Source organism: Vulpes vulpes, chromosome 8, assembly GCF_048418805.1.
Source record: "Vulpes vulpes isolate BD-2025 chromosome 8, VulVul3, whole genome shotgun sequence".
NCBI classification, from domain to species: domain Eukaryota; kingdom Metazoa; phylum Chordata; class Mammalia; order Carnivora; family Canidae; genus Vulpes; species Vulpes vulpes.
In genome coordinates, this window is record NC_132787.1 from 39,619,753 (window position 1) to 39,638,687 (window position 18,935).

An 18,935-nucleotide genomic window follows, 5' to 3' on the forward strand; every position below is an offset into this window, starting at 1 on the left:
GCTCCATGCACCGGGAGCCCGATGTGGGATTCGATCCCGGGTCTCCAGGATCGTGCCCTGGGCCAAAGGCAGGCGCCAAACCGCTGCGCCACCCAGGGATCCCTCCAGGGACCTTTCTAAAATGCAGATCCTGATCCAACAGGCAGGGCCTGGCATTCCCCATTTCTTTTCTTTTCTTTTTTTTTTTCTTTCTTTTCTTTTCTTTCTTCTCTTCTCTTTCTTTTTCTTCCTTCCTTCCTTCCTCCCTCCCTCCTTCTTTCTTTTCTTTCTCTTCTTTCTCTCTCTCTTTTTTCTTTCTTTTCTCTTTTCTTTCTTTCTTTCTTTCTTTCTTTCTTTCTTTCTTTCTTTCTTTCTTTCTTTTTTTTCTTTCTTTCATGAGCAGGGTGAGGGGGGAAGAGAGAAGGACAAGAGGACTCCCCGCTGAGCATAGAGCCTTGCGATGCAGCTAGATCCTGAAGCCTGAGATCATGACCTGAGCTGAAATCAAGAGTCGGAGGCCTGACTGAGCCACTTAGGTGCCCCTAGCACTCTGCATTTCTGACAAGCTCCCAGGTGGTCCATGACCACACCTGAATAGCACACTTCTGTCCATATAGGGGCAAAAGACTGGAGCATGCAGACAGGGCAGGTAGGGAGAACTCATCCTCAATGTTCATGCACCTTACTCTGTGAGGATGTGATGGACATAACCATAACTGAACAGGTTTTTTGAGGACATTCCCATCCTACAGATCAAGTGGCTGCACTGCAGTGGAATGCAGTGACCAACCCTGGGTCACCTAAAATGGCAGCGTGTCAGCCTCACCAGAAATTACATGAGTTCTTAATCATACGGCACTGAGGGATTTGCCTACACTACACCACCTGTTCATGTGGATCTTTGCTGTGATGTTAACAATTTATATAAAAAGTTCTAATTCCTAAGCATTGGCATCACTGAAGAGAGGCTGTGGCACTGCCTCTGCACCGGAGATGATCCATCCACAACCACGGATCTGAAATCATCTCTTCATTGTCCAAATGGCAGCAGGGCAAAGGCCTTGGGGAGTTCAGACACAAGCAGAGGTCTGTGGAATTACTGCAAGTAGTTTGAGAACTCATAGATACAGATGATGTTTTTACCTGTATGGACTATTTTCTTAAGTGTAGGCAGATGTCATTAAGATAAATTTTTTTAAAATACCTTAAATGTGAGTACGTGCAGATTAGTTATGCAACACTATATATTTTCTCAACTAATGGATATTAGTTGACAATCATACATCACCGGGGGATTATCACAATATTTTGATATTAAAAAGGTCTGTGTCTTCCAAAACATGCCAGGAAAAGCCTGAGAAAGGGAAATTCAAATCCCTCAAAATTTCAGAAAATAAATAATATATATGTCATTATTAAATACATATTTAAAGAAATTATGTTCAAATTCTAAATGACTAAATTTCTCATTTTACAAATGAAGACAGAAAGTTGCAGCAAAATTTATCCTCAGATGCTTTAATAGAGGGATCTTATTCATTATATACAGGATTCCCTGAAGAAAGTGGGCTAGTCACCAGCCAGGCAACCTGACCACCGAAACCCCAGGGCATCACAGGGGCAGCTAAAAGTTGACAGTCTTGGCCGGCTTCACGTCTTCAATTTCGGACAACAGCCAGCGGTAAGTACGGTGGCGCCGCAGTACCTCAATGGCCTTGAGCTCCAGGGGTGAGGCCTGAATTCCCAGGTCTTCCAAGCCTGGCAGGTGAGGCAATATCATGTCTGTGATGTGAAGCTGTGGATACACAGAACCATGGAACTCTGAGAACTGACCAAGAGCACAAAGCACTACCTCACCAAACCCTGAAATACTTAAGTGGCCCTAAGTCCTATTACCGAGACTTGTCTCCAAAGGACAGGTAGCTGGTTTTGATTCCTGGACCTCACCAAAAGTAGACCACAGGAAAAAAAGAGTTTCAGGGAAGGAAAAAGGCAAGGCCATCAAATATCAGCACAAAGGTCCCCAGCACTACCCACAAACATAGAACACTGGCTCCAGATTGAAACAGAAATCAATTTGCAATGGAGAAGCACCAGTCATCACTGTCAGGGTAGCTTCATGGGATGTCCAGGAAGAAAATAAAGTAGGGGCTAATGCAGAACCAGTCCCTTCCCTAATTCTCCCCTGTGCATGGGCTTTCTGTTTCCATTTGCACTGTTGAATTAAGGCGATAATTAGCATTGGTTCCTTGTTCATTAAGAGATAATCTATTAACCTTTGTGCTCCTACTGTACTTCACTTGGTTGCCTGATGCTCAGCAGAGATCTAAAACACCAAACCCATCTTGTTTGTAGAGAATGAGCTGGAGACGTCCACGATCCCAGACCACCCACAAGCAAATGAAGAGAATCAACTTGCATATATGGCTGCACGCTCCTTCATCCTCCCCACCTGACAAAGTCTACAATTTTTACCAGAGGGCTGTGAGGCAGCCTCCAAATGCAAAGCCCATTCAGCCTAATATATCAACGCCTGCTCCATTATCAATGTAAGAGGCACATTCACATAAAATACATTCAAGTGTTCCGAGTCAGTCTTCCTATCTAATCTTTCATGAATGTAACAAGGATATCTTGAAAAAAGTCTCAGCTTTCCAGACATGGCCTGTCAGAGGGGAGGATAACACCTGCCCATTCACATTTGTTCCCTGAGGACTACTGTCCCATCTCCTCTATATTTTAATTTTTAGAGGATAATTTGGCTGTTTCTGTTGAGAAAAGGTCAATAGATCTTCAAAGGTAGAGATGATATTTTTAGTTTACTTTGTATCCTTCCTCAAAACACTTCTACATGCAGTGTGGGAGACAGCAAGACAGACAGAACCAGAGCTCTGGAATCTAACACAACTCTCTAGAGAGACAAGAGAGGCAGCCCGAGACTGATCACAGAATGAGAAAGGAATAATTGACCTACTTAGATTAAGGTGGGCAGAGTGGAGATCTTTCTTTAAGCCAAAAATGTCTAATACTATTAACTACATTTTTAGAATAAAAACTTGAAAAAAAGGGGGGGCCTGGAGAGGCAAGAGTAGTAAGATCTGGCATATATTTTGAGGGTTGCCTGAATAATACTGGCTGATGGTCCACAGCTATGCTGCCCAATATAGTAGCCACTAGCCCAATATGGTAATTTTCTACTGAAATTTAATTAAAATTAAATAAACTTCAAATCTTATTTCTGCTAGTCATGTTGCTAGTTGCTTTGTTTTGAACACTGCAGATTACAGAACTTTCCATCACTGCAGGAAGTTATACTGGACACTACTGGTTTAGACTGGTAAGAGAAAGGAACAAATTGAGGGAGAATTCCTAGATTTTTGGCTTGAGCAACAGAGAGAACAATGATCTCATTAATTAAGATGAGACAGCCCAGGAGAGACGTAGGCTTGTAGTTCTATTTATGGAGATCTATAAGTTTCAGAAAACTGTGTGAGATCCAAATAGATGTAAGGGACTGCAGCTGGGGAGGGTGGGGGACAGTTCAAGGCTGGAGACAAAAATGCAGCCATGAGCTTGCAAGCAGCAGCTGGGGCATGGAACATGGGGAGGGTCATTCAGAGAATGAGCAGAGATACATAAAAGGCTAAGGGCTGGGTCCCCTCAGGGAGAGGAGGGTAAACCAGGAAGGGAAACCAAAAGGCAGGGTCAAGTGAGACAAGGAAGAGCAAGGGAATATGGGGACAGCCAGAGAACAAACTGGCAAGTGAGGGTTCATGGAGAGAAGTGGTGATCGTAGATAGTCTGGAAAAGAGCAGTTTGTGGGGAGAAACAGGTGGAAAAGCCTGAACAGAGTAGGTGAGAAAGACTGAGGGAAGCAACGGTTAACAGCAGGAATAGACAGCTCTTGGGCAGCCTGGGTGGCTCAGTGGTTTAGCACTGCCTTCAGCCCAGGGCATGATCCTGGAGACCCGCATTGGGATCCCTGCAGGGAGCCTGCTTCTCCCTCTGCCTGTGTCTCTGCCTCTCTCTCTCTCTCTCTCTCACTCTATCTCATGGATAAATAAATAAAATATTAAAAAAAAAAAAGGAATAGACAGCTCTTCTGAAGAGTTATGACCCAAATGGACACAGACAAACAGGATGGTAGCTGGAAGAGACAAGAGAGAAGAAAGGGTTTTGTTTTTGAAAAACTAGAGCCCTGAGGGCATGTCTGTGTGCTGCTAGGAATGATCCAGCAGAGAAGGAAAACAGGTGAAGTCTGAGAGAAGCTGGGGAACACCCCCAGAGCTGGAGTAGGTGGTGGGGTACGTTTCAGGGCCCAAGCCTCAGGGCTTGCCTCATATAGAAGGATAATAGACAAGATCATGAAAATAACCTAAGCCAGCAAACAAAATCAATTCTGACTTATCCATCTCCGTAGGTACCTGCCCAGGCAGATGTTCATCACACATACTCACCCGCTCCACTTTATCCCTTGTTGTCCAGGGTTCAAATGGACTCATTTCGAAGAGTCGTGCCACCCACCTAGAAAAAGGAATAAATACGACACATATGGTAAGGGTCTCCAGACCTAATACTCAAGCTAACCTGCAGGATGCACCAGGGGAAAAGCTGCTGTAGAGGCAGGCATTCACTGATTTCTCTGTTTTGTTTGTTTTGTTTTGTCTTTAAGAAAATAACCAGAGGAGGAGCAAGATGGTGGAAGAGTAGGGTCCCCAAATCACCTGTCCCCACCAAATTACCTAGATAACCTTCAAATCATCCTGAAAATCTACGAATTCGGCCTGAGATTTAAAGACAGACCAGCTGGAATGCTACAGTGAGAAGAGTTCGTGCTTCTATCAAGGTAGGAAGGGGGGGGGGGGTGGGGGGATAAAGAAACAAAAGGCCTCCAAGGGGGAGGGGCCCCGGGAGGAGCCGGGCTAAGGCCGGGGCGAGTGCCCCCAGGACAGGAGAGCCCCGTCCCGGAGAAGCAGGAGCTGCACCAACCTTCCCGGGCGGAAAGGCACCCACAGGGAGTTAGAGCAGGACCCAGGAGGGCGGGGATGGCCTCAGGCTCCCGGGGACACTAACAGGCACCTGTGCGCCCAAGAGAGTGCGCCGAGCTCCCTAAGGGCTGCAGCGCGCACGGCGGACCCGGAGCAGCTGGGGGGGGGGGGGGGGGGGGGCTCGGGTGGCGGCTCCGCGCGGAGGGGGCTGCGCGGCCGGGAGCAGCTCGGAGGCAGCTCCGGCAGAGGAAGAGGCTTCGTGCGGAGGGGGATGCGCGGCTCCGGGAGCAGCTCCGAGGGGCTCGGGCGGCTCCGCGGAGGGGGCTGCGGGGCGGGAGCGCGAATCCAACAGCGCAGGCCCCGGAGCACAGGGCGCCGGGACACAGCCCAGGATCCAGCCTGCCCACCCCCCCCCCCCCCCCCAGGCAGAGGCCAGGAGGGCCCAGGACCGCAAGGACACTCCTGCCCTGAGCTGAGCAGATCAGCGGCCCCGCCCCAGAGCCTCCAGGCCAGGCAGGCTGAGAATTCCGTAGTTACTGCGGGAGCCGAATCCAGGGCTCCAGAGCCAGCCACCACTGGGGTTGTTCCTCCCCGGGCCTCAGGGGGTAAACAACCCCCACTGAACCCTGCACCAGGCAGGGGGCAGAGCAGGTCCCCCAAGTGCTAACACCTGAAAATCAGCACAACAGGCCCCTCCCCCAGAAGACCAGCTAGACGGAAAAGTTCCAGGGGAAGTCAAGGGACTTAAAGTATACACAATCAGAAGATACTGCCCCGTGTTTTTTTTTTTCTTTTTGATTCCTGTTTGCTTCCCCCACCGCCTTTTTTTTTTCACCTTTCTTTCTTTTTCTTCTCTTTTTTTCTTCCTTTTTTCTTTTTTCTTTTTCTCTTTTCTTTCCTTCTCTCTCTCTCTCTTTCTCCTTTTCCCAATACAACTTGTTTTTGGCCACTCTGCACTGAGCAAAATGACTAGAAGGAAAACCTCACCTCAAAAGAAAGAATCAGAAACAGTCCTCTCTCCCACAGAGTTACAAAATCTGGATTACAATTCAATGTCAGAAAGCCAATTCAGAAGCACTATTATACAGCTCCTGGTGGTTCTAGAAAAAAGCATAAAGGACTCAAGAGACTTCATGACTGCAGAATTTAGATCCAATCAGGCAGAAATTAAAAATCAATTGAATGAGATGCAATCCAAACTAGAAGTCCTAACAACGAGGGTTAACGAGGTGGAAGAATGAGTGAGTGACATAGAAGACAAGTTGATGGCAAAGAGGGAAACTGAGGAAAAAAGAGACAAACAATTAAAAGATCATGAGGATAGATTAAGGGAAATAAATGACAGCCTGAGGATGAAAAACCTACGTTTAATTGGGGTTCCCGAGGGCGCCGAAAGGGCCAGAAGGCCAGAATATGTATTTGAACAAATCATAGGAAAACTTTCCTAATCTGGGAAGGGAAGCAGGCATTCAGATCCAGGAAATAGATTCCCCCCTAAAATCAATAAAAACCGTTCAACACCTCGACATCTAATAGTTAAGCTTGCAAATTCCAAAGATAAAGAGAAGATCCTTAAAGCAGCAAGAGACAAGAAATCCCTTTCATGGGGAGGAGTATTAGGGTAACAGCAGACCTCTCCACAGAGACCTGGCAGGCCAGAAAGGGCTGCCAGGATATATTCAGGGTCCTAAATGAGAAGAACATGCAACCAAGAATACTTTATCCAGCAAGGCTCTCATTCAAAATGGAAGGAGAGATAAAGAGCTTCCAAGACAGGCAGGAACTGAAAGAATATGTGACCTCCAAACCAGCTCTGCAAGAAATTTTAAGGGGGACTCTTAAAATTCCCCTTTAAGAAGAAGTTCAGTGGAACAATCCACAAAAACAAGGACTGAATAGATATCATGATGACACTAAATTCATATCTGTCAATAGTAACTCTGAACGTGAACGGGCTTAATGACCCCATCAAAAGGCGCAGGGTTTCAGACTGGATAAAAAAGCAGGACCCATCTATTTGCTGTCTACAAGAGACTCATTTTAGACAGAAGGACACCTACAGCCTGAAAATAAAAGGTTGGAGAACCATTTACCATTCAAATGGTCCTCAAAAGAAAGCAGGGGTAGCCATCCTCATATCAGATAAACTAAAATTTACCCCAAAGACTGTAGTGAGAGACGAAGAGGGACACTATATCATACTTAAAGGATCTATCCAACAAGAGGACTTAACAATCCTCAATATATATGCCCCGAATGTGGGAGCTCCCAAATATTTAAATCAATTAATAACAAAGTGAAGAAAAACTTAGATAATAATACACTTATACTTGGTGACTTCAATGTAGCTCTTTCTATACTCGATAGGTCTTCTAAGCACAACATCTCCAAAGAAACGAGAGCTTTAAATGATACACTGGACCAGAAGGATTTCACAGATATCTACAGAACTTTACATCCAAACTCAACTGAATACACATTCTTCTCAAGTGCACATGGAACTTTCTCCAGAATAGACCACATACTGGGTCACAAATCGGGTCTGAACCGATACCAAAAGATTGGGATCGTCCCCTGCATATTCTCGGACCATAATGCCTTGAAATTAGAACTAAATCACAACAAGAAGTTTGGAAGGACCTCAAACACGTGGAGGTTAAGGACCATCCTGATAAAAGATGAAAAGGTCAACCAGGAAATTAAGGAAGAATTAAAAAGATTCCTGGAAACTAATGAGAATGAAGATACAACCATTCAAAATCTTTGGGATGCAGCAAAAGCAGTCCTAAGGGGGAAATACATCGCAATACAAGCATCCATTCAAAAACTGGAAAGAACTCAAATACAAAAGCTAACCTTACACATAAAGGAGCTAGAGAAAAAAAAAAAACAGCAGATGGACCCTACACCCAGCAGAAGAAGAGAGTTAATTAAGATTTGAGCAGAACTCAACGAAATCGAGACCAGAAGAACTGTGGAACAGATCAACAAAACCAGGAGTTTGGTTCTTTGAAAGAATTAATAAGATAGATAAACCATTAGCCAGCCTTATTAAAAAGAAGAGAGAGAAGACTCAAATTAATAAAATCATGAATGAGAAAGGAGAGATCACTACCAACACCAAGGAAATACAAACGATTTTAAAAACATATTATGAACAGCTATACGCCAATAAATTAGGCAATCTAGAAGAAATGGACGCATTCCTGGAAAGCCACAAACTACCAAAACTGGAACAGGAAGAAATAGAAAACCTGAACAGGCCAATAACCAGGGAGGAAATTGAAGAGGTCATCAAAAACCTCCCAAGACACAAAAGTCCAGGGCCAGATGGCTTCCCAGGGGAATTCTATCAAACATTTAAAGAAGAAACCATACCTATTCTACTAAAGCTGTTTGGAAAGATAGAAAGAGATGGAGTACTTCCAAATTCGTTCTATGAGGCCAGCATCACCTTAATTCCAAAACCAGACAAAATCCTAGAGGAGAACACAGGCAACACCCTTTTTGAACTCAGCCACAGTAACTTCTTGCAAGATACATCCACGAAGGCAAAAGAAACAAAAGCAAAAATGAACTATTGGGACTTCATCAAGAAAAGAAGCGTTTGCACAGCAAAGGATACAGTCAACAAAACTAAAAGACAACCTACAGAATGGGAGAAGATATTTGCAAATGACGTACCAGATAAAGGGCTAGTTTCCAAGATCTGTAAAGAACTTATTAAACTCAACACCAAAGAAACAAACAATCCAATCATGAAATGGGCAAAAGACATGAACAGAAATCTCACAGAGGAAGACATAGATATGGCCAACATGCACATGAGAAAATGCTCTGCATCACTTGCCATCAGGGAAATACAAATCAAAACCACAATGAGATACCACCTCACACCAGTGAGAATGGGGAACATTAACAAGGCAGGAAACCACAAATGTTGGAGAGGATGCGGAGAAAAGGGAACCCTCTTGCACTGTTGGTGGGAATGTGAACTGGTGCAGCCACTCTGGAAAACCGTGTGGAGGTTCCTCAAAGAGTTAAAAATAGACCTGCCCAAGACCCAGCAATTGCACTGCTGGGGATTTACCCCAAAGATTCAGATGCAATGAAACGCCGGGACATCTGCACCCTGATGTTTCTAGCAGCAATGTCCACAAGAGCCAAACTGTGGAAGGAGCCTCGGTGTCCATCGAAAGATGAATGCATAAAGAAGATGTGGTTTATGCATACAATGGAATATTACTCAGCCATTAGAAAGGACAAATACCCACCATTTGCTTCAACGTGAATGGAACTGGAGGGTATTATGCTGAGTGAAATAAGTCAATCGGAGAAGGACAAACATTATATGTTCTCATTCATTTAGGGAATATAAATAATAGTGAAAGGGAATAGAAGGGAAGGGAGAAGAAATGTGTGGGAAATATCAGAAAGGGAGACAGAACATAAAGACTCCTAACTCTGGGAAACGAACTAGGGGTGGTGGAAGGGGAGGAGGGCGGGAGGTGGGGGTGAATGGGTGACGGGCACTGAGGGGGGCACTTGACGGGATGAGCACTGGGTGTTATTCTGTATGTTGGCAAATTGAACACCGATAAAAAATAAATTATAAAAAAAAAAAAAGAAAGAAAATAACCAATATCCTGACACCACTACCTGTGAAGCTACCTTTCCTTTCAAGCTAACCTAGCCTGCCTGCCCTAACTGGCGGCAGTCCTATTCTCTACAGAATTGAAAACTAAAATAAAGTCATTACTACCAACAAAACAAACACTAAGTATCCAACTTCCATAGAAGTCAGTACAATCTGATCTAATCTAAGACTCAGACATTCAAATAAGCTTCTGTTAAGGATGCAGAGCAAGCTGAGTAGTACACAAGATATAAATTGTAATCCTTAAAATAGGGGCCCCAAGGGAACCAAAAAAATTCAAAGGTAAGGAGAAGCCTAAGACATGTGATTCAAATCAGGAAACAAACATTAAACAACAGGAGGGGAGAGCTGCCTGCCTCACTTAATGCCATCTGTCCATTCTTACTGAAAACAGTTTTCTTTATCTGCCACCAAGTTCCCATTAAGTATCCTCAGGCAGTGGGTTTCAGCCTGCATCCAGGCTCCCGCAGAGCACTGGGGGCGAAGGCTGGAAGTACATGCTCTGAGTATCACCCATCACTATAGTTAGACCAGCTCTGCTGGTATCTGATTTACCTAGTTGGTCTTTAGTGGGTCACTGAACATGAGGTTCCACAGCTTTTTAAAAACTTAAAAACACCATTCCAATGTGCATAAAAAAGTGAAAAAGGAAGCTGAAGATTGGTCAAAGTTTCTTTTTTTTTTTTTTTTAAAGAAATATATTTATTTATTTTTTATTTTTTTTTTAATTTTTATTTATTTATGATAGTCACAGAGAGATAGAGAGAGAGGCAGAGACACAGGCAGAGGGAGAAGCAGGCTCCATGCATCGGGAGCCCGATGTGGGATTCGATCCCGGGTCTCCAGGATCGCGCCCTGGGCCAAAGGCAGGCGCCAAACCGCTGCGTTTGGCCAGGGATCCCTGCACCAGGAACATATACAGTCTCAGATTTCAAACAACCTGACCCAACAACACTTTACTGATACCTGTGTTAGATCCCAAGCTTTCTGATGATCTAGTGTAATATCCTGAGTCCCTAAGTGCCTTGCCTCAGACATAGTAGGCATTCAAGATATATTTGTTGAACGAATGCAGGGGTGAAGTGCCACGTTGGTTTTTAAGTCAATCCCTGACAAACTGGATGTGAAAGTCTCCCAGACCAGACCACTAGCATGTGATACGATTCTGAGATTCTAAACCTGCAACGGGAAGAAGTGAACCAAGAAGCAGGCCAAGAAGAAAGAAGATACGGCAACCACAGGTCAAGTCTGATCAACCCAGTTCCTTTCCCCAACTGCATGATCATACTGGTTTAATAAAGAAGGCTCCCTTTCCCACATCTAGGTGATGGTATGAAAAGAGAGGGAAATCTGATTGCTCCTTTATACAACCTGCCGAGCAAGACACTTCTCTAAATTAAAATTAAGTGGTTTCTAATGAGAGAATTTGAAGAGCTGCAGAGTGATCTCTTAACACATTTTCTTCTCATCCACATTTCCACATTTCCCTTTCTTAGACACCTCTGGATCTGTCCTAGACTTAAGATCAAGACATCAGGAGTGCCTCCTAGTTAGAGATTCAGAGGCTCTACTGTAATGAACATACTCCCTATAATCCTAAATGAGAGCATTACAAACAAATGTATCAAGTTGGCTCTATTTTAGAAGGCATAAAAAGAAATGCTCTACTTACCGATAGGCAAAATGTGGCAAAGGGTACGGCAGGAAGGGTCTGTGAGCCACAGCAAAGACATATTGCACCAGGTCAAAAAGAAGGTACCGATTGGGCCTATAAAAAGAAAATTACAGTTCTTCAAATTATTTGCTCCTTACAAATTTTCTTTTTAAATTTAACAAGATAGGGGGATCCCTGGGTGGCTCAGCGGTTTAGCGCCTGCCTTCAGGCCAGGGCATGATCCTGGAGTCCCAGGATCAAGTCCCACATCGGGCTCACTACATGGAGCCTGCTTCTCCCTCTGCCTGTGTCTCTGCCTCTCTCTCTCTGTGTCTCTCATGAATAGATAAATAAAATCTTTTAAAATAAATAAATAAATAAATAAATTTAACAAGATAGCATTTTCCTTATGAAAGAGAAAACACATGCACTGCAGTAAATACAGATTGGCACAAAGAAAACTCACCCATAATCCCATCAAAGACAACGCTAATATACTTAATGTAGCCTTCTTATCCCCTTACATATGCACATTTTTTTTTTGCTTTTATAAATGTAAGATTACAGAGGTCATCTTATTCTATAATGTCTTTTTATTTAACACTGAATCCCAATCAGCTTTTTATGTCATTCAATATTCTAGTGCATGTTTAACAATCACATAAATTGTATTGTGTGTAATAATAACTATTTGATAAAATGCCAGTTTGGGGAAGATATTTAAGCTATTAAAAATATTTTTTTCCCTTTATAAGATCATGCTTTAATGAACAATTTATAGTAAACATTTTTTATAGTAAATATTTGTACTTATCCATAATTATATATTTATAATGTATTCTATAAGTGGAACTGGCACAGAGTATGCTTGGAAATTTTAAGGCTTTTATTGAATATTTCCCAACTGCCTTCCAAAAATGTCATATCAGTTCACATAAAATGCTAGCAGCCCCCTCACCAAAAATGAGTTTAGTCATAAAAATAGGCAAATAAAACTGTGACAATCTTCTAGGTAAAAAAGGTACCTCAACATTCTAATTTGCATTACTGTAATCCTGGAGATTAATTTTTTCTTTTTTTTTAATATTTTATTTACTTATTCATGAGAGAAGCAGAGACACAGGCAGAGGAAGAAGCAGGCTCCCTGAGGGGAGCCCGGTGTGGGACTCGATCCCAGGACCCCAGGATCACGACCTGAGCCAAAGGCAGATGCTCAACTGCTGAGCCACCCAGGCATCCCTAATTGGTTTTTCTTTATATAGTTTTAGCTACATATACTTCTTTCTTTCCTCTCTTTCCTCCTTAAGTCTGTCTATAAAGAATGATTTGTAAGAATTCTTTATATTTTAATGATTCCATTGGCAAAATTTTTTACTGTTTCTATTTTGCTTTATAATGTTTAAGTGTTTTGTGACATATATAAGTTTAAACATTTCACTTAAACAAAAGTTCTGATTTATTTTATGGTTTGATTTCATATTTAGAAAATCCTTCTATATTCACCAGTGACATAAATTCCCACATATTTTTTCTTTTTAAGATTTTACTTATTTGAGAGAGAGAGAGCACAAGAAAGGAGAGGTCAGAGGGAGAAACAGACTCCCTGCTCAGCAGGGAGCCTGATGCAGGGCTCAATTCTGGGACTCCAGGATCATGACCTGAGCCAAAGGCAGACACTTAACCAACTGAGCCATCCGACATATTTTTTCTAATGTTTTGGGGTTCTTTAATCCATAACATATGTTCCTTTTGCAAGCTATTTTTGTAATGATATAAAGTAAAGATATAATACCATTTACTGAATAATCTACCCTTTCCCCATATTTTGAAATATCACATACTGTATTCTTTATTATTACATGCTTGAGACTGCTTCTAGATTTTCTATTCCACAGATCTGAATAGTTTTGTACTGGTACAACCTCACTTTAATAATTATTATTGCTTATAATACATTTTAATATCTCTTCACCTGTTTTTGCCTGGTCCCCTTTGTCTCAGAAAGCCTATGAGAGCTGAAAGTTAGATGAGTGTGATTCAATGAGACACTCCTCACTCTGACATTTCAGCAAACAAAAACAAAAAACATGAAAACGTCAGCCAGGGGAACTATCAGACAAAGGCCTCAGATAGCTTCCTTCAAGTTCCAGAAGCATGTGGAAGAAGCACTGCAGGGCATATACACTATGCCAAAGAACAATCTGTAATCTTTACAAAGACAAGCAGTATCAGTATCAAGGGCAAATTAATTATATGTAAAAGGCTCTTCAGCTTCTCTGAAGCACTCTGTGTTCCATTAACTGTGACTCAAAGACCGGTTCAAGTGCCTCTGCTCACAGAGAAAGGTACACTGAAGCCGTGTCCTTCCCAGCTTCAGTTTCATGGTTCAGCATTATAGGCATTCCTTTGCAAACAGCCTCAGCAACCCCTTATCCCTCAGCTGCCTCTCCACTATACTAGCACAGCAAAGTCCCTTCTCTGGTTCATACAAGTGTCTGCCTTCTTTGCACCAGAACCCCAGCAAGACAGAGTTGCAGAGAAAACAGAGCTGGGCAATCTGGCTTCACCTATCCTTCTGACCCCTACCTTCAGATGAAAGACTCAGTTCTGCTTTGCTACCCTACTATGCTCTCCTAGGAGGTGTTCTGTGCTCCCAGGGAATACTTTCAATCTTCTCCTCTGTCCTCAAGTTTTCCACATACCTCTCTGATCCACCCTGCCCTGCCTTTTAGCCAATGATCTCTCCACTCAACATCATTTTCTTACTGCTGCCTTCTGAAGTACAAAACTTTTCCATGTTGGTGGAGTCTAATTTATCAGTTTTTCCTTTTATGAAGTAGGCGTTGAATATCACATCCAAAAAATCTCTGCCTGGGGTGCCTGGGTGGCTCAGTTGAGCATGACTCCTGGTTTCAGTTCAGATCATAATCTCAGGGTTGTGAGATTGAGCTCCATGTCCAATTCCATGCTCAGCATGGAGCCTGCTTGTGTGATTCTTCACCCTTCTTCTTCTTTCCCCTCTACTTCTCCCTTTACTCACACTGTCTCTCTAAAATAAACAAAATCTTAAAAAAAAAATTAAAAATTTCTGCCTAGCCCAAAGTCTAGAAGATTAGTTTTCTTCCAAAGGTTTTATAGTTTTTTTTTTAAAGATTTTATTTATTTATTCATAGACACACACAGAGAGAGAGAGAGGCAGAGACACAGGCAGAGGGAGAAGCAGGCTCCACGCAGGGAGCCTGATGCGGGACTCGATCCGGGTCTCCAAGATCACACCCCAGGCTGCAGGCGGCGCCAAACTGCTGCGCCACCGGGGCTGCCCAGTTTTATAGTTTTAACTCTTACATTTAGGTATCTAATATAATTTGAGTTAATTTTTTCATGTTATTGTGTGAAGCTAAGGGCTTATGTTTACCTTTTTGCAAATGGATTTCCCAGGACCATTTATGGAAAAGATTATCCTTTCCCCACTGAGGTGTCACAGCACTTTTGTTAAAAATCAATCATCGGGAACCCCGGGTGGCGCAGCGGTTTAGCGCCTGCCTTTGGCCCAGGGTGCGATCCTGGAGACCTGGGATCGAATCCCACGTCGGGCTCCCGGTGCATGGAGCCTGCTTCTCCCTCTGCCTATGTCTCTGCCTCTCTCTCTCTCTGTATGTGACTATCATAAATAAATAAAAATTTAAAAAAAAATCAATCATCCATAAACATGAAGGTTGCTTTCTAGACTATCAATTCTATTTAATTCACCTATATTCTATTCTCATGCTAGCATCACACAGTATTTTTTTTAAAAGAATTTATTTATTTATTTATGAGAAACAGAGAGAGAGGAAGAGACATAGGAAGAGGGAGAAGCAGGCTCCATGCAGAGAGCCCGATGTGGGACTCAATCCCAGGACCCAAGAATCACAGCCTGAGCCAAAGGTAGACGCTCAACCGCTGAGCCACCCAAGCATCTCTCACACAGTCTTTATAACTAGTTTTAGAATAAGTTATGAAATTGAAAAATTTAAGTGCTCCAAGTTTCTTCTTTGTCAAAATGGTTTTGGCTATTGTGGATCTTTGCATTTCCATATAAATTTAAAATTAATTTGTTAACTTTTGAAAAAAAAAAAAAAGCCTGCTGGAATATGGTTAGGATTGGGTTGACTAGATACATGAATTTGGGGAAAATTGCCATTTTAACAATATTGGCTCTTTCAGTACATGACCAAGAAATGTCTTTCTGTTTATTGAACTCTTCTTTAATGTCCCTCAATGTGTTTTACAATTTCCTGGATACAGGTTTTATATTTGTCATAGTTATACCTAAGTACTTTTTACTCTTTTGTTGCTATTGTGAATAAAATTATTTTCTTCATTTTATTTTCAGATTGTTCATTTGTGAATATATGGAAACCGAGTTTTATATATTGATCCTGTACCTTCTGACCCTGCTGACTTTATTAGTTCTCATAGTTTTATGCATATGTGTGTCTATCACTAGGTATTTAATGACTGAATTATAGAATGGACCAATGTTCTACAATTAATAACTATGAAAAAAAACCAGGACCAAAATTAAGGTCTTATGAGCAATAAGCAAAGTTTTCCCCTGGGCTAAAGAGACAAAAAGAGAAATGCAGATGCCTATCTAGTTTCACATACACAAAATGCATATGCTACCATGCCTAGCACTACTTTTCCTACCAACATGCCAAACAAGTATGATGCACTGCAGCCTAGCAGAGACTGGAAAGGGCTGAGCAAAGGTAAAGAGGCAAAAAGCTAACTCCTCCCAGAGTATTTCCACCATGCCGTAAGCAAAGTCTATAAAGCCATTTCTGTTCTTTTCTTTGGAATTCTAGTCTAGCTACCTTTTGACTCAAGTCAGATGTCTTGGAGTCTAGTGATTTATGGACCCTAAGAGGAACACACTTTTGGGGGCTAATTCTCCTGGAGTATATTACTGATTGCATGCTAACATACTGAACTAGGAACTCAGAGAGAGGCATACATCTTGCAGCCAATAGACATGGAAACACAATATGGTTTTTTGCACTGACAAAAATTTTAGTAAATTAAGCCTATAATAATATTGAAATGAATTCATATGAAGTAAAAATCCTGGGAATATATACTATGTTTCCTGGCTTAGAGAGAAAAGTGTCTTTACTCTGGAAGCAAATATTTCTTAAGAATTAAGCTATCACTTAATTGTTGAATCAGATCCTCACCATTCATGGAACATTAGGTATCATTAGTTTGCTTCATAAAATGACAGGGTTCTAGGCCAATTATTAGGTGGATTTGGTACTTTTCTGTCTGCTGGACTGAGTCTTAAATTTTAATTATAGTTAAGTCAGAAAAAAAAGGTCCTAAACCCAGGTGTGACAAGATTTAATAAAACTCAGGTGAGTCATATAGCTTAACCGTGCCCCATCTGTCCAAAGAGCAAAGAGGGCATATCCTAAATGATCAGTCTTGCACAAGAATAGCAACTGTACCCTAAACCAGCCATTTCCAAGCTTTTTGGGGCATTGCAATACTCTGTCAAAAGCAATTTGATTTTGCAACTATTCTTACTCTCTGAAAGTATTCTGTGTTTTCGAATCTGTAGTAACATCCTTTTATATGTTAAAAACATCACTGGAGTAGTACAAAATCATCCTTGGTGATCGCTGGACTAAGTATATGTAATAGTCTAGAGCAGTGGTTTTCAGACAGAAAAGTCACTTATTAAAGCAAATTCCCTGGTTTGCTCAAAGTCTGATCTAATAGAACCATTCAGGAGATTCTGACAATAGTACCCTCCGGACACCTCTTTGAGGTACACTGACCTTGGGGCTAAAGGAAGAAAATTTCTGGAATAAAAACAGTTGAATAAAGACACTAAAAATGCAACAAATAAGTGTAGAGTGACATGTTTAGACATTATCGTTCTTGTAAATCATTACAATTTGTTCACTTTAACAGGCAGCACAATTTTAAAGTCAAACTCTAGTCACCTACCCAACAAAGGCAAAAGATTTCCCTGTGGCATCTGGATCCTTAATTGCATTAACAATTCCTTTTGATACATCTACAACCTGTCGGAAATTGTAACACATGTTTAAGTAATTGTTGAAAGAAAAAACAGAGACGGGGGGGGGGGGGGCCGGGAGGAAAGGAAGGAAGGAAGGAAGAAAAGGAAGGAAGGGAGGAAGGAAGGGAGGAAGGGAGGGAGGGAGGAAATCAGACGGCATCAATCACAACTTCCCGCCCCTCCCACCCCCAAGCAAAAGATTAAATTAAAATAATGGAATTATGTTTCCAGAAAGTTCCTTAAAGAACCCACTTCTCAAGGGCTCAAATGACCTACATATTGGAAGGTTCACCTAAATATTTTTTCTGGTCAGAACATGTTCATGCTCAGATAGCTGTCAAGGCCTTTGATTGGACTTTTGTCCACTATCTTTGCAATCTCACCCCTTACCACTTATCCTAATGCTGTTACCATGTTATCACAAATTAGTAAGCTGAATCCCATGGAGCTGCCAACATCCTACCAGTTTGACTTTCCCAAATAATAATTTTATGATTTCAAGGTTTTCAACTGGGGGATTTGGGTTTCCCAAGGGACTTTTGGCAAATGCCTGGAGGTATTTTTAGTTGTCACAACTAGGGACGTTGTGCTACTGCCATCTGGTGGCTAGCAGACAGGAATGCTGCTAAACATTCCAGAACAGCTCTCCAACAAAGAAATAACTGGCCCAAAATGTACAGTGCCACAGATGAAATACCCTGGTTTCAACATAATATGGAACCTAATATGCTCTTACCTTTGAGACTCTGAACACACCGTTCCCTCTGCATGGAATGCTCTTCCCCAACCCTCTTCATCTGACTTGCTGCTAGTCATCTTTAAGGCCTCACCTTAGATGTTGTTTCCTCTGGGAAGCTGTCGCTGACCCCCAAGTCTGTATTAGATATCCCTCTACTGTAATTATATAGGTCCTCTCCCTATCACAAGCACTACCACACTGCATGGCAATTGCTCTGCTAGTTGCCCCTGGATGAGGCCAATGTGAGGATAATAATTTGTGCGTAGTTCATATCTCTGTATTCCCAGTGACATGTACAGTGTGCCTAGAACATTCAATATATTTTTCTTAAATGAGCAACGAGCAAACAAGTGAACACACAGAGAATACATGGACCTCTTAGGTAAACTGAGAGACAAGTAGTTGAAGCACACTGAAAAGAAAAAGTGATAGAGTTATAGGATTAGGATAAAACCGGAAAACTGACCACCTGAATCTGAATCCAGCCAAAGCCCCTCCATTTGGGCTACTTACATATACTGGTTGTTTCACAGTCTTCTTGCCCAAGGAAACGAGAGGTACACCACCAAACCAGCGAGTATCTGGCAAAAGAAAGAGAAGTATGCTTACAAACAACCAGAAGCCTCATTAATCTCAACATGCTCCAGGTTAGCAGAATCATTTTGCATAACTGAAATAATGAAATAAATGTAGCTGACACTGAGGAAGTGAATAGGTAGCCACTTGTTTTTCAGATAACAAACACAGAAAGTAAAAAGACCACAGTTTTAAAGACATGGAGAGCAAAGGAAAATGATCAAATGGCGTGGCCACTTGGTGCATGGCCACTCCCAAGACTGGACTCTCAGTGA

The 18,935-nt window shown here is 42.1% G+C and overlaps 1 protein-coding gene across 2 annotated transcripts in view; it reads right to left on the reverse strand.

The window, feature by feature from the left end:
• Positions 1-1,481: 1,481 nt before the first annotated feature.
• NDUFA9 (NADH:ubiquinone oxidoreductase subunit A9) overlaps positions 1,482-18,935 on the reverse strand; it is a 38,591-nt gene continuing 21,137 nt past the window's right edge. For both annotated transcript variants that reach the window (XM_025995379.2, XM_072766205.1), the window contains exons 7-11: positions 18,598-18,665; positions 17,273-17,349; positions 11,297-11,392; positions 4,437-4,503; positions 1,482-1,774 (exon numbers count right to left, since the gene is read on the reverse strand). In XM_025995379.2, coding sequence (XP_025851164.1) covers positions 1,604-1,774; positions 4,437-4,503; positions 11,297-11,392; positions 17,273-17,349; positions 18,598-18,665 — 479 coding nt within the window. In that variant the 3' untranslated portion in view covers positions 1,482-1,603. The remainder of the gene's footprint in view (positions 1,775-4,436; positions 4,504-11,296; positions 11,393-17,272; positions 17,350-18,597; positions 18,666-18,935) is intronic.